Here is a 14,515-nt window from a genome sequence, read left to right as displayed (position 1 = left end):
ACAGCCTCATATCATTTCATAGAATGTCAGGCCAAGCAAAAGCGTATCATGACAACTATCATATCAGTATCGCAAATCTGTAAATTCAACCCAAATACCAGACTCTTAAGACAGTTCAAGCGCTCTGCTTCCGCTGATTATACGTAACACTTCCGATATCCATCTCCTTTTGATTCCGCGCCTCGTAACACCCAGTTCCGTCGTATATGATACAGCGATTTCCTTATACGTAGCCTTTGCGCGCACCCTGATTATATAGTTAGCCAGCGCTCCGCGAACTTTCATACACGCAAGTAGGACTTACCTGGAAAAAGAATCGAACAACAAACACCTGTAGGGCACCCATGCAGATAATCAGACCGATCTGGATCATGCTGAAGTTGATGATTCGGCCCTCAGTGCTGTTGACGGTGGCAAAGTTACGGTTTTCACGAGTTCGGAAGTACTTCTGGTTTCGGGAAATGGTCGAAAGCTGGCCAGAGACCTTGAAGATGGAGTCCTCGAGGATCGAAGTCTGTTCGGGGGTGGTACCCTGCTTGGAAGGCAGTTGGGCGCGGGACTCGTTCTCGACGGCAATCTCGAAATCGACAAACTTCTCGGCGAAGGTGCTCATCTCGTTATCGAAGCAGAAAGAGTAGTCGCCGACAACGTTGGCTGAGAAGACAAAATCGCCTTGTCGCTCCTTTTGACCATCCATGATGATCTTGCCATTGGGACCCTCCACGACGTAGTCGACATCAAAAGAACCACCGGATTGGACCTGCAGTTCATGTTAAACTCCATATTCGGCGGGTGACTAGCATTGGAGGAGGCTCACAGCAAAGTAGAATGCGATCTTCTCTCCCTGCTTTTTCGTGGTGGTATGGAAACAGGCCTTCTCGTTGGCATCGAGCTTGTATGTCAAAGCAGTAGCAGCGACATTGGTGACCAGACCGGCGAAAAGCCCAGCGACAAGTGTTGATAGTCTCATTGTTGCGGCTTTGTGTAGGATGTTGTCGCGTGCTGTTCAGGACAAGCTGTCGCTAAAGTGGACATGTGTCGGAGCCAACGACCCCTGTTCTTGACTGAACAGTCGGCATCACGTGATTGCATTGTTAGGTCTCCCGTCCCGCCCGTCGCTAGGGAGGTACTTGTATCAGATTCCTGATAGGGAGTTGCTAACTGTGCTTCAGCATTGGATATCTCTGTGCTGGATCTTTCTTTTGTAGTGATATAGCTATCTCTAGCTTGACAGTTATTAGGTAACTGCTCTTTTTATTTTTTCGCCAGCTATCTGAAGCCTCTTTCTTTCAACCACTGTTTTCCCCCACCGCTTCTGTTCTCAACTCACGCTTCGCTAGCAACTATCATCTTTATATCTTCCACCCCCAAACCTCTGTTTTTTCTCGTTGCTCCCTCGCTGTCTATTTTCCTTCAGGCGTGAGATACCTCATGCCTTGAGAACCTTGACTAGCTCAGCAACGATGGCATCTCCTGCTTCGGCGGTACCTGTGCTGCCGCCCATATCCTTGGTTCTTAGTCCGGCGTCGATGGCAGCTCGAACCGCGTCCTCAACGGCTTTAGCCTCGTGGGGGAGATTCAGAGAGTACCGTAACATCATAGCCACGGAAAGGATGGTGCCAATGGGGTTCTAGAAAAAATGTCAGCTCTGGGCTTGCAGCAAATGTATAGGAACCGTCCGAAACAGGGTTTTAACGTACGACAATCCCCTTTCCTGAAATGTCCGGCGCGCTACCTGTCATCTGAGTTAGCGACTGATATCTCGAAGGGCTCGAGTGGAGGATGGGAGTCTTACCATGAATAGGTTCATAGATAGAAAGCACTTTAGAGCCCACTTCCGGAACTCCGCAGAGACTAGCGCTTGGGAGGAGCCCTATGCTGCCAGTTATAGCGCTCGCCTCGTCGCTCAGAATATCTCCTAAAAGCTCATCAGCTAAGCCGCCTACGAGGTGGCCGAGGGGCCTTGCTCACCTGCCAAGTTTGGCGCTATCATAACGCCGTTGAGCTGCTTCGGGTTCTTGACCATGATCATGGCGGCGCTGTCAATGAGCTGATGCTCAACCTTCAAATCAGGGAACTCGTTCTTATAAACCTCGTCAACCACAGAACGCCAGAGTCTGCTTGTTGCCAACACATTGGCCTTATCTAGCGAGATGACCCGCGAGTCTCCCCTAGTCTTGGCCAGGTAGCCGCCCAGCCGTGCGATACGCTCGATTTCTGGCTTCGTATAAACAGTAGTGTCAAACGCATTGACTCCATCGTACTCTTTCCTCTCTCCGAAATACAGGCCTGAGGTCAATTCCCGGACTAGCATCATGTCGACACCACGGCAAACATCCGCCTTCAGGGGGGAGGTCTCGACGAGCGCGTCGGACGCGAAGAAACAGGGACGGAGGTTTCCATAGGCGCACATCTCACTGCGTAGCTTTAGAAGGCCCTGCTCCGGACGAACGGCGCCAGTGCCCCATTCAGGGCCGCCAATGGCACCGAGGAGCACAGCGTCGGAGGCTTTGGCAGCGGCGAGGGCCTCGTCTGTAAGAGGGGAGCCGGTCTTGTCGATAGAGCACTGGGGAGAAAAGCAGAAGTCAGCAAGAGACTTATCTCATGGATATCTTCGGACCCGAGTGATCCGTCATCCAGGGACGACTTACTCCTCCGAGCAGCAGGTGATTCAAATTGAATTTGCCAGCCGTCGGGCTGTTGTCCTCAACCGCCTTGATAACCTAAATTCTGCGTCAGACGTGTCCAACTGCAGGTTGAAAACACTAGACTCATACCTTAATGGCTTCGGCAATAACCTGAAAAATAACCAAAGTCAGCCTCTCTCCGTCTACAGTCAAGGATCGGGTAGCCTACCTCTGGGCCACAGTGGTCGCCCGCAAAGACAACAATGTTGTGTTCCGCCATGGTTGCAATACTTATCTGGGAGAAGAATCCGTTTTATGTGACGAAGCACGAGAGTAATTGGTTAGAAAAGGAAGTGAGGAAATTGAAGAATAAATTCGACGAGATATCGCTGAGCTTCCATTACCCTTACCCCCGCTACATAACTGCCGAGATCGGAGAGGGGCATTGAAAGTTTGGCTTAGCTGCGTAGCACAAGCAGGCGGCGGGGTGGAATCCTCCTTTTTACCACGCCCAGCTGGCCCAGGTAAGGGAAATGCTTAGCCACAGTTACGCCACATACGAGCTTATGAGCCAATACGAGCCAAGGTAATGTTACAGGACAGGGTCATCTCAGACCATGACCTCACCCCCTTGTAAGGTAGTCCTTCATAACAAAGCTTCAGGTAAAACGGGGCTGTCTTCTTGATAAATAACTTGCTCCTCATGACGCGTTGAGTTGTTGATATATAAATTTCCAGCTTTTGTTCTTCTTGACTCTCCTTAATTCCACCGCCGATTTCAAAGCTGTCTCGTCTTACACGCCCCGTCTCATCCCAGCTTTCGCGAACTCCCCCTTGATTGTTTTGGTGTCTCCTTTTAGAGGGAGTCGTCATCATGGCTCTTCAAACGAAGGCCGCAAAGCTGTCCTCAGTCGCTCTGAGGATAAGCGCTCTCATATTCTTCAGACTTGTAAGTGGCTCATACTTGCTAACACGAGAAAGTGCTGACCATAGACTATAGTTCCCAGTAAGCCGCAGCTCAAGAAGCTTTAATCTCACCAACTAATCGAATCCTCCAGGCACATTTCCCTTCCATCGCGTTTGCGCTTTTTGCAATCTATGTTCCTTCTTACATTTCGAGCTACTTCGCTCAGCCAGAGATTGGAGTTCTCGGGGATGAAGTCGACGTCACTCTGAAAGAGTCCACAGTCACCTCTGAAACTCCCTTATTAACAGAGGATGGTGTCGCAGTCGCACCTGAGGCTGAGGTTGTCGCCGAGATTGTTGACATTGAGGAGAAGCTCACTGTTGGAGAGAAGGTTCCCAGTATCGCAAACATCCTCTTGTCCGGAGCTCCCAGTGCTAGGCGCCCAATTGCGTCGTTCTTGACCTTTCTCATCAACGCCATTCTTATCGGCTTGACGGCTGATGCTTTGTTTCGTGCAAGGTGGTATTATCCTTCTGATGATCTTTCTTTTGTTAGACTCGGATATGTGTCACCATCGGAGGCGAGGTTCATCATTCGCGAACCCGATCAGTTGCAAATGCCCATCACATTCGAATATCACATCAAGGATGATGAGCCGACCTATGACACCAAGATTTGGCTCACTGCAGGCTACGTCACTTCGACAGACAACAGCACCGATTTTACCACAACTCTTACAGTGCCTCTTGACTCCGCGAAGCAGAACATCTACGAGTGGAGGACTTCCAACAACCACACCGGCGAGTTTCGCTCTGCTCCTAAAGTTGGAGAGATGCCAAACACCAAGGATGGCCTTTTTACCTTCCTGTCCACGTCTTGCATTCTTCCTAGATTTCCCTACAACCCTATGGAACATGCTTTGGCTATCCCTGGCCTGAGGAATCTTGCAGGTCTACTTCCTAAGTTGGATCCTCAGTTCATGCTCTTCCTTGGCGACTTCATCTATGTTGACGTCCCTGAACGTTTTGGGAAAACGATTGACGAGTATCGCATGCAATACCGCCAAATCTATGCTTCACCTGACTGGGCCCCTGTTGCACAGAATCTGAGCTGGATTCACGTGCTCGATGACCATGAGATCTCCAACGATTGGTCTTCTAACACAACTGGCATCTACAGCGCGGCTGTTGACCCTTGGCACATCTACCAAGCCAATGTCAACCCACCAATTTCTGAAGCTGCAGGTTCTCTCAACCTGAGACGCAATGCCACATGGTACGAGTTCACCCAAGGACCAGCCAGCTTTTTCATGATGGATACTCGCAGCTATCGTTCCAGCAACAACGCCCCTTTCAATGCCATGGACAAAACCATGCTAGGCAAGGAGCAATTGGCTGACCTTTTGGCATGGTTGGAGCGTCCTGTTCCCCAAGGAGTTCGATGGAAGTTCATTGCTTCTTCTGTTCCTTTCACTAAGAACTGGCCAATCAATGTGAAGGATACCTGGGGTGGTTTCCTTGCCGAGAGAAAGCAAGTCCTAGAAGCTATGTGGGATTCTGGTGCTAGAGGTGCCAGTGTCATTATCCTCTCTGGAGATCGTCATGAATTCGCCGCAACCAGATTTCCACCCCCCACTGACTCGCGATGGCCACAGTCCGCTGCTGCTCACGAGTTTTCAACAAGTCCTTTGAACCAATTCGCTTCTCCATTCCCAACGTACAAGCAGACAGACGATGATGTTATGATGAAGTAAGTTTACGCTCCATTGATTAAGGCACAGCTACTAACAGATACCAAGGTATATCCCTGGAGGCAAGTCGAAGTTCGGATCCTTTTCTATTGAGAAATTCGAAAACGGTGGGAGTTCACTGCACTACACTCTTTACATCGACGGAAAGGAAACCTGGAAGACAACGGTGGAGGCTCCGGATGCGCCTGAAGCAGTTCCTGTTGAGACGGTCGTACCCCCATCACTATGGGACAAGCTCAGCAAGTTCTTTTAGATGTTAGATCTTTACACAAGAGGCGGGACCAATATTCAGTTTTTGAAAACTATAGCACTATTTAATACCACTCTTTCACCTTGGAATCCTTCTTCGACCCCAAACCTGGATAAATAATTCCATAGAGTAATACCTGCTACTCAAATTATTGCACTCAGCTTATACCGGCAGACCGAGACCTCTTATATTCGGCCCCACTAACACCGGCCCCACAATCCATCCACAGAAGCTTAGCTCACCGCCCAGGCCCACCCCTCCACTGGCCAGAAAATTTCCCCGGCAAAATTCTCAAAAGTTTGACGTCCAATTCAGATCCGCGACGATTTGCTCTGGAAGCATTGAATACCCCAGCTTCATCAACTCGACACAAACTTTTCACAATGGCCGGACCTGGAAACAAAAAGAAGAGACAGCACGATGGTCGTCTACAACGGCCCACAAAGAAGCAAAAGAGAAAGCAACTCCGAGATTACAACAGTGACTCTGAATCCGAGGAGGCGCAAGAGTTTGACGCTGTAAATCTGCTTGATTCAGACGACGATATTCACAATGTCAAGGTGGACGATGTTGGCGACTCCGAAAATGAAGTTTCAAGCTCAGAAGACGAGGGCGCTGTGGCAAACAAGCCCCTGAAGAAGACAAAAACAAACGCCAAGAATGCCAGAGACAGCAAACCAGAAGCTGAATCCGACGAAGAGGAAGACGATGATGACGACGAAGGGTCAGACGATGACGATGACGATGGCGCTTCCACAAACAAACGCAAAAAGTCGAAGCGAAACGACCCTAGTGCCTTCGCAACATCGCTCTCCAAGATTCTCTCTACCAAGCTATCATCATCCAAGCGATCAGATCCTGTCCTCGCCCGAAGTTCCGCAGCACACGAAGCCTCCAAGGCCGCTGTCGACAGCGCCTTAGAATCCAAGGCGAAAAAGCAGATGCGCGAGCAGAAGAAGCGAGCTTTTGAGAAGGGCCGTGTGAAGGACGTTCTTATCGCAACCACAAACGACGCCACTGGAGAGCTCGAGACATCGACATCGGAGATTATGGTGACAGAGAGGAGGCTACGAAAGGTTGCGCAGCGTGGTGTTGTCAAGCTGTTCAACGCCGTTCGTGCCGCACAAGTCAAGGCTGTTGAAGCCGAGAAGGGTGTGAAAAAGGAGGGTGTTATCGGTATGAAGAAGCGAGAGGAAAAGGTCAATGAGATGAGTAAGAAGGGTTTCTTGGAATTGATCGCCTCAGGAGGCGGCGGGTTAAAAAAGGGAGCGCTTGAGGAGGCGTAATATCATTTCAGTGTGTTCATTTCTTTCTTTCGTTTAAGAGGAGTAGTGGAATCATCAGGCCGTGCTGTTCCGGCCTTACAACTAAATGTCACAACAAAGATACCCCGTATGATGCACCTGAATCCCTGCCATCGCCCGGTCTTTTCCAAATACAGTAGTTTTACAAGTACAGAGTTTTCCTCATCTCATATCAAAACATGTGCTTCATCAAGCTTCTTAACTGAAATCGCTCGCTTGCAGGTTCCTCGTCATCGATGGCAGCTTCACAACTAAGCCGTCTAGCTCCTTGGTCATCTTAACTTGGCAGCCCAGTCGACTCGTCTCCGTGAGTCCAAAGGCCAGGTCCAGCATATCGTTTTCGTCATCCTCGGGCTCGGGCATCTTGTCGAAATATGCGTCGTCAGCAACGATAACATGGCATGTCGAGCAGGCGCAAGATCCTCCGCACGCGCCCTCCATCTCTAGATCGTTTGCTTGGGCGATATCGAGAAGGTTATCTCCCTCAGAAACAGCAAACTTGTTCTCTGTGCCGTCCTTCTCGATGAACGTGACATAAAGTCTAAGTAATGTCAATCAAATGCTTTCCAGCTGGGATTTAGGTTCAACATACTCCTCACCGGGCTTCGGGGGGTCAATGTGCCCATGGCGCCGTTGTGTCGTGGTAGTGAATGCTCTATGGGAAACAGGCGAGAAGCGAGTAAATCGAGAGATTGTAGGGGATCGACCTTTGGACGTCTGAGACACTACATTCTGACCAAGTCGCATTGGCTGTATTGTTCGTGGTGCCGTAGCCGGAAGCTTGGCCAAGCAAGTCGCAAAGGATCGTGACGCAGACATAGTTTCGGCGAATTCGGGATATTGGCGGGGTTCTCGTCGAAAATTAATGGAGGAATTGGGGGTCGCAAACGTTATATATTCAATGACAAACTGCACAGTCCTTAAGTTGAAGAGGGAAAGTATTGAGAGGCTCTAGATGCGCCAATTTCGGTCAATGGACGCTTATGCCCCCGTCTCGTCCTCTCACGTCCAAGGTGATATTAAGCAAGCCCGAAAAAAAGTGAGTAGCTTCGGGTAACGGATCAGCAAAACAGCGCTTTCGGCCGGGAAATTCATTGGCCGGAGTCCGACGTCTAACTCCGGGTGGCCGGGGTGGGGCCATGGGCAGGCATGATTTCATTTTCTCTGGTGGGAATCGGGTAACGTTGGAGCTCTCAACTGTCGCATTTTCCCTATAATTATTTCTTATAGAGGTGTATGTCGTCGTGTTGTCTCGACCAACCATGTCGACTCACAGAGAAGGCGTCAATCCCTTGAGGCCGTACTACATCCCTCCCACAATTGGAGAAGCCGCCGAGACAGTCAATAAGTCGAGCCCTAGCCCAAACCCATTCCCCGATGGACGACATGTGACTGCAGCTGGTGAAAGATATGCCTCCAAAGCACGCGATATCCTGTCCGACCTCGAATACAATGATTATTTAGGCGATACCTCCCCGTCTATGGTCCAGAATGTCAAGGACCTCATCGATGAGCTGCTATGGAAGTACACCTCAGTACTCATGGCCCAACCTTTCGAGGTAGCAAAGACGTTGCTTCAGGTCCGGAACCAGGATGAAAATGCTGCATACGAAACTCCTGTTGAGCCGGAGACGCCTAAGAGACAGCCCTCTTTTCACGGAAGCTCTATGTACGGTGGTGTAAGTGAATTTCGAGCTTGGTGGGAGGTACACCGCTAAATCATGACCCATAGTTCGGAGACTCAGATTCTGAAGGCGAGGAACCTGCCTATTTCACATCTCACATACCATCGACTCCCAGTCCCTCGACTCCTAGAGGCTCACACGGTCGAAGAGCTCCCTCTCCTGTGAAGAAACCGAATGTTCCGGAACATTACCTCACACTTCGCCGACCAGACTCGATTCTTGAAGTGATTGGGCAGCTATGGGGGAAAGAAGGTGCTTGGGGTGTATGGAAGGGATCAAATGCGACATTTCTCTACACGGTGTTGCAGTCGCTGCTGGAAAACTGGGGTAGAAGTTTTCTCAGTGCGATCTTCAATGTCCCGGACATGGGCGTTAGAGAAGACATCGATCGCATGATCGATATCGCCTCGCCGTATCCTTGGGCGTCGCTCTTTGTCGCCGCGGCTGCTGCTGTGGCTACAGGACTCGCTCTATCGCCATTAGACTTGGTGCGAACTAGGTATGATTTATCACATCTTAGTTACAAAAGCAAAACTAACATTAGCCAGACTTATCGTCACTCCGAGCTCAAACGGCCAGCGCAGGACGCTAGCCACCCTCAGAAACCTCCCCTCATACCTGTGTTCGTCGATGCTAGTACTACCAACTGTCCTCAACTCCTTGATCCACCCTCTTATCACTCTCTCAACACCCCTGGTTCTCCGAACTCAGTTCATGATCGACAGCCATGTGTCGCCAATGACCTTTTCTATCGCCAAATTTGTCGCCTCGTCATCTGCAATCCTTCTCAAGCTTCCTATTGAGACTGTCCTTCGACGTGGTCAGGTCTCAGTTCTGTCAAGCCACGAATATGTGCAAGCACTTAGCGGCCCTGAACAACAATTCACAACTATTGTCCCCCCAGGGCGTTATGAAGGCACCTTTGGTACCATGTTCCATATCGTGAACGAAGAGGGAACTCACGAGGTCACCAGCACGAAACCAGCCGCAGCAAAGAAAGGCAAGGCTAAGACTAAGGGTGTTGCCGCCACAGTCTACAAGGGCCAGGGTCGCGAGGGACTCTGGAGAGGCTGGAAGGTCAACTGGTGGGGACTAGTTGGTCTCTGGACTGCCAGTGTGGTTGGCCATGGTGGAGAAGGCGAGTTCTAAGACGGCACAATGATGAATGTTTGTGGTGTATGCACTGAGGTGCATTTTCCTGGCATGGCGTTGCGGTTGGGATGTATCTCTCCCCTACGAGCTTGACGAAGAGACGGCATGATATCCACCTCCATCTTTCTAAAAATGGTGTAAAATGACAAAAGGGGTTGTTTTCTAGTAGTCCACACATATTTATATCCAAACGACAGATCACAACTCTTGAACATCTTACGAATTCCTGTTTACTTGACAATCAAGTGAGATTTCGGCCTGAGAGATTTCTTTTGCTTAGCAAGCTAGGTACTGAGCCTGCCCTTAATTTCAGTCTTTCTCGACTGGCTGCTCCGATGCCCTCACAGTTGTCATCCAGCCTTCGGCATCCCGGGACTCTAATTCAGCCGTCTCAACTCCAAGTGGCGTACGGGTTGCTGCAGGTCATTGACCAACGCTTCTCCAATGAGTACGCACAGTCGGAATACCCCATGTTGAAACAACGGCTGCAAGCCCCCGTCACGTTCTGTTCCGTCTGCATGCAGGTAGAAACAGCACCCTATTCGTCTAGAGGTCAAGTTGGCGCTTTGGTTCAGCCTCTCCCCCCCTGATTCAAGTAGTCATTATACGGCATTTACCTCTGACTCTGGTTTCTCGTCTGATGTATCTCCTACTGTGGCTGTTTCTTGGCCCTGCGGAAATCTTGTCTGGGAATGTTGTACAGATCAGGGGATAAAGGTTGACAGCCGAAGGGGAGACCAATTATGATACAGCCGATACATCCTTCGGGTGTTGATTCGCCAAGAAACAGGATAACTACATCGGAGGAAAACTCCTATGTGCCTTCAATCAAGGTAAGGTTATCGTTGGTGTGGAGGAGATGCAGGAGAGTTTCAAACGCAGATATTCAACTGGAATTTGGTTGTCCCAGCTTCAGGTATAAAGCTGAGTGATCTCCCAAGGTTAGGGGAAATGAGAACCGCAGAGCATTTCCTTCATCCAGTTCCAACACTCATTCTTTGACTACACACTCATTGATATTTCTCGACCTCTGCCTTAATCTTCACCAAAGGCCTCCCCTTCAAGATGACTCGTTTCAAGGCCGCTTGCTGGCTTGCCCTTCTTCTTCCTGCCATCATCGTTTCTGCCCATGGTCATGTTGATGAGATCATCATCAACGGCGTGTCTTATCAAGGCTATGGCAGCACTGACTTTCCCTACATGGAGAACCCTCCTGTCGTTGCTGGCTGGACCATCTCGCAGCGAGACAATGGTTTCGTTTCCCCTGAAGCCTATGGTGATCCTGATATCATCTGCCACCGCGATGCCACTCCAGCCGAGGGCCACATCGAAGTCACGGCAGGCGACGTCATCACCCTCCGATGGTCAGGCTGGCCTGAAAACCACATCGGCCCTGTTTTGAACTACCTTGCCAATTGCAAGGGCCCTTGTGAGCGAGTTGACAAGAATGAACTTGAGTTCTTCAAGATTGATGGTCTGGGTCAACTTGAGCAGGGCACTCCTGGCAGGTATGCAGACAGTGTTCTTCAAGAGAATGGAGACAAGTGGAACGTCCGAATTCCAGAGAACATTGCGCCTGGGAACTACGTTCTCCGACACGAAATCATTGCTCTGCACAATGCTCTTGAGCGAGGCGGTGCCCAAAACTATCCACAATGTTTCAACCTCAGAATCACAGGCGATGGCTCCGACTCTCCATCTGGGTACCTCGGCACTGAGCTTTACGACATCGAAGATCCTGGAATTCTTGTCAATGTCTACTCTCGCTCTGTTGACTATGAAGTCCCTGGCCCAACCATTGTCGAAGGAGGGACATCATCTGTTGAGCAGAGCCCCTCCAGAGCTACAACGACTGCAAAGTGTACCAGTAGGTACTAGGCTGATTAGTTGTAATTGTGGCAGGGTTGGTTTCTGATATCTTGAGACTGGCGTTGTTGTTCGGTGCTTTTCCTTCTTCAGGGCGATACTTTTTTTTATTGGGCTCAAGGCGATGACATGCATTTTGCTCTCGCCGCATAGCTCACTCATCACGCGAGCTGGCAGAGCCATGTGAGCTCTGCCAGAGTTCGCTCAGTCTGTACCAGATAATGGCTTAAATCCAATATGCACTGGTTGATAAGAAAAGTCCAAAATAAGCTTTATTTTTCTATCAATGAACGTGTGACCTGCTACACCAATCGGAGGCCATCATCATTGGTCATCACCAGCGGCTGGTATACCATGCTTGCCGTGAGAGATCCCTGTGACTTGTATTGTCTGTTGCTGCAATTTTTTACCACTGAACCATGTTTCCTCTCTTTAAGTTATATGTGTCTAATACAATGCATCCATTGACAGCCATGGATTGAAAGAAGAGAACTTAGCTCATGATCAGGCTGAAGGGCCAGTCTGATGATTGCTATACCGAAGCTACTGGCAAAGTGATCTAAATAAGCTACAGCACAACCCATTATCAGGACCCAGGGCAGACCTCCGAGGACACACACCTACAGGTACAATGAATGACTCAATTGTTTCGTTTCGTTTTGGCCGGCTGAGCGTCTACCATCCGCGGCCAAGTGGTTGTCTCAACTCCCAATAGCGCGTCCCTCAGAGGATCCTCCCCACTTGTATAAGCGCCAGACCTTGAACCTGCGTCGCTTCGATCCTCGAGGTTTCGACACCACGGCCCTATAAAAGAGAGTCGTTTCTGGCCTCGCTTCCGAGGGCTTGGGTTGTGTCAGGGGAGAATAACTCAGAGGGGCACATCGACCACTTCTTGGGGCCTAGTCCACGCTATTTGTCGCGCCCGCGGTTAGGATGCCTTCGTGATTGGCATCTCCAGGCGATCCGCGACCCATGCTCTCAAGGCTGACTTGGTTGTTTCTTAGAACAGAACCAACAGCTCGAAAAATAGAGATGGTTCTGGTCTGTGATTCATGTAGGGAAGAACTAACAATGGGACTGGGCTGCCGGAATAGCTTGGTATGCGTCTTTCAGTTGCGTCTCTCGCTCCTTTATCATTAAGAACTGCTGCACGGCGTCTGCACATGAGGCGCTTTGCTCTCATTACTACCAGCACTCTTTCTTTCTGGCATATCTCAACTCCAGCCTGTCGGTGATACCGTCCATCGTCCATGTAGATGTGCCATGGCTTTCACTCTCCAGCCTCACGAGGGACATCTCCTCAGGATCTTCCTTGTGCTGGTTTCCTTTCTGCTGGCTCCAGCAAGTCCAGCTGCCATTGAACCACATGTCAGAGTCTTTGCCAACAAAGAACCTGAAAGCCCTCGAAAGGCTCCTCCGTCCTTCTTGGACTTCCAATCACAACACCAAAGGCGAGATGGTTCATGTCCGGTATCCGGAGATCATTGGTGTGGCAACGACCTTCCTGGGAATTTCTGTTGTTCCTCGCAGGCTGATTGCAAGGTCCTTGCTGCAAACACAACCGCTTTATGCTGCCCAAAGAACTCGAAAGGAGAGTGCGAGATCATTTTGCCCATAACCTGCAACATCGAGAGACAGAACCCATCAACGAACCCAGAAGCTGAGGTCAAAACACTTGCACTAGATCGGAAACTAAAACGCTGTGGTGCCATGAATGGTGCCAGGAGATGCTGTCCTTTTGGATATAGTTGCAAAGACGATAAGGAATGCGTGCTCGACAAAGACCAGGACAAAAGCTATGCCTTCTTGCTCCCGGTTCCTGAATATACATCGGCCATAACTTCTGCTCCAACATCCACAATTACATCCTCATCAACTTCTGATATCTTATCGGTCGAAACATCAGAAGTACCTGACAGGGTTTTCCAACCGCCTTTTGCCTCAGCTGATCCTACGAGTTCAACTACAGAATCAGCCACTCCAGATGATAAGGAAGAGGAGAAGAAGGGCAGCGGTATAAGCCCAACAGGAGCGGTGACTGCAGGCACTGTTGCTGGCGTCTGCTGTCTGGTTGGAGTAGGCATATTTGTATGGATGAAATGGTTCAGAAAGAAGGGAGATCAAGAAACTCCTGAAATGTCGTTGGCCCGAGAATCTTGGGGATACTTCTCTACAAGAAGTGCGCCCTCAACACTGCACCTGCACCTGGCTCGTGGCCCTGATGACAAGTTCATTGTTACACCGACCACGGCCGGTTTCACACCCTCCTACCCACCGCTTGCTCCAATTGTAGAGGAGAACCAAAGCCCTGTTGAGCTTCCCGCAACACCTGTATCGCTCTGTATGTGGTCGAACTTCGAAAATGCTGCCGTTGAGGAGCCAAAGTTGGCTTATGTCGTTCCAGCCAAACGGCAATGACTGATTGGAACAGGGAAAGCAAAAACAAACATTATGATGAACACGACATGCAAAACGATGAACGGTCTACCTTTCTTGTACATAAATTATATATTTTTTCACGATACGTCTGCTTCTTTTCTTTCTTCCTATCTAGCTACTACTATATCTTCATGATTTGTGATTTTGGAAGTGGATTGTCAGTTTTGTTAGAAACTCTGGAACTTTCATTTACACGATTTTGTACAAATGTCATGCGGATGTCTCTGTGGTGTATCTTGTGATTTCTAGCATCTTCTACCTAGGTATGTATAGCAAATTACTTTGTACATACCAACATTCTAAAAAGCCACGACAACCTCAGGCACGTTAAGACTAGGTACCTCAACAATGTACAGTGTATAGTACGAGACTGCACTGTACATTGTTTTAGAATCCACTAACGCAAAGACGCAATGTTGTATCAATTTCAGCAAAAAGCTGTTCCAACACGACCACATCTCATTGTCGCAATTGTATCTTCCTCTGCCACTTTTCTCGCCTCCTCAAGTGGCGATTCCAAATTATATATTTCTGC

At 49.5% G+C, this 14,515-nt stretch overlaps 8 protein-coding genes; 5 read left to right on the top strand and 3 right to left on the bottom strand.

The window, feature by feature from the left end:
- Positions 1–223: 223 nt before the first annotated feature.
- On the bottom strand, positions 224–970 carry FFUJ_13311 (related to ERP2-p24 protein involved in membrane trafficking; the record flags this gene model as incomplete). XM_023575982.1 has 3 exons in its annotated part: positions 224–247; positions 305–760; positions 818–970. The coding sequence occupies 3 exons, from the start codon at positions 968–970 to the stop codon at positions 224–226; spliced, it is 633 nt and encodes a 210-aa protein (XP_023429205.1).
- A 459-nt stretch (positions 971–1,429) lies between these two features.
- FFUJ_13310 (probable 3-isopropylmalate dehydrogenase beta) lies at positions 1,430–2,907 on the bottom strand (the record flags this gene model as incomplete). XM_023575981.1 has 7 exons in its annotated part: positions 1,430–1,630; positions 1,701–1,735; positions 1,796–1,918; positions 1,972–2,566; positions 2,652–2,723; positions 2,778–2,798; positions 2,857–2,907. 7 exons carry the CDS (start codon positions 2,905–2,907, stop codon positions 1,430–1,432), a joined length of 1,098 nt encoding a protein of 365 aa, XP_023429204.1.
- A 594-nt stretch (positions 2,908–3,501) lies between these two features.
- Positions 3,502–5,537, top strand: FFUJ_13309 (related to alkaline phosphatase family protein; the record flags this gene model as incomplete). XM_023575980.1 has 4 exons in its annotated part: positions 3,502–3,576; positions 3,628–3,633; positions 3,686–5,283; positions 5,333–5,537. 4 exons carry the CDS (start codon positions 3,502–3,504, stop codon positions 5,535–5,537), a joined length of 1,884 nt encoding a protein of 627 aa, XP_023429604.1.
- Positions 5,538–5,917: 380 nt separating this feature from the next.
- Positions 5,918–6,820, top strand: FFUJ_13308 (related to RRP15 Essential protein involved in pre-rRNA processing; the record flags this gene model as incomplete). Its single annotated transcript, XM_023575979.1, has 1 exon — positions 5,918–6,820. One exon carries the CDS (start codon positions 5,918–5,920, stop codon positions 6,818–6,820), a length of 903 nt encoding a protein of 300 aa, XP_023429203.1.
- A 216-nt stretch (positions 6,821–7,036) lies between these two features.
- Positions 7,037–7,657, bottom strand: FFUJ_13307 (probable mitochondrial ferredoxin; the record flags this gene model as incomplete). XM_023575978.1 has 2 exons in its annotated part: positions 7,037–7,379; positions 7,431–7,657. The coding sequence occupies 2 exons, from the start codon at positions 7,655–7,657 to the stop codon at positions 7,037–7,039; spliced, it is 570 nt and encodes a 189-aa protein (XP_023429202.1).
- Positions 7,658–8,100: 443 nt separating this feature from the next.
- FFUJ_13306 (related to chromosome segregation protein Cse1p) lies at positions 8,101–9,672 on the top strand (the record flags this gene model as incomplete). XM_023575977.1 has 3 exons in its annotated part: positions 8,101–8,517; positions 8,571–9,022; positions 9,072–9,672. The coding sequence occupies 3 exons, from the start codon at positions 8,101–8,103 to the stop codon at positions 9,670–9,672; spliced, it is 1,470 nt and encodes a 489-aa protein (XP_023429201.1).
- Positions 9,673–10,740: 1,068 nt separating this feature from the next.
- FFUJ_13305 (probable endoglucanase IV precursor) lies at positions 10,741–11,553 on the top strand (the record flags this gene model as incomplete). Its single annotated transcript, XM_023575976.1, has 1 exon — positions 10,741–11,553. The coding sequence occupies one exon, from the start codon at positions 10,741–10,743 to the stop codon at positions 11,551–11,553; it is 813 nt and encodes a 270-aa protein (XP_023429200.1).
- Positions 11,554–12,804: 1,251 nt separating this feature from the next.
- On the top strand, positions 12,805–13,959 carry FFUJ_13304 (uncharacterized protein; the record flags this gene model as incomplete). The annotated part of the gene is made up of 1 exon (XM_023575975.1): positions 12,805–13,959. The coding sequence occupies one exon, from the start codon at positions 12,805–12,807 to the stop codon at positions 13,957–13,959; it is 1,155 nt and encodes a 384-aa protein (XP_023429199.1).
- Between the last annotated feature and the right edge of the window lie 556 nt (positions 13,960–14,515).

This window comes from Fusarium fujikuroi, chromosome FFUJ_chr04 (genome assembly GCF_900079805.1).
Source record: "Fusarium fujikuroi IMI 58289 draft genome, chromosome FFUJ_chr04".
Taxonomy (NCBI): Eukaryota; Fungi; Ascomycota; class Sordariomycetes; order Hypocreales; family Nectriaceae; genus Fusarium; species Fusarium fujikuroi.
Note: the sequence above shows the minus strand (reverse complement) of the source record. Positions and strands in the feature narration are given on the sequence as shown.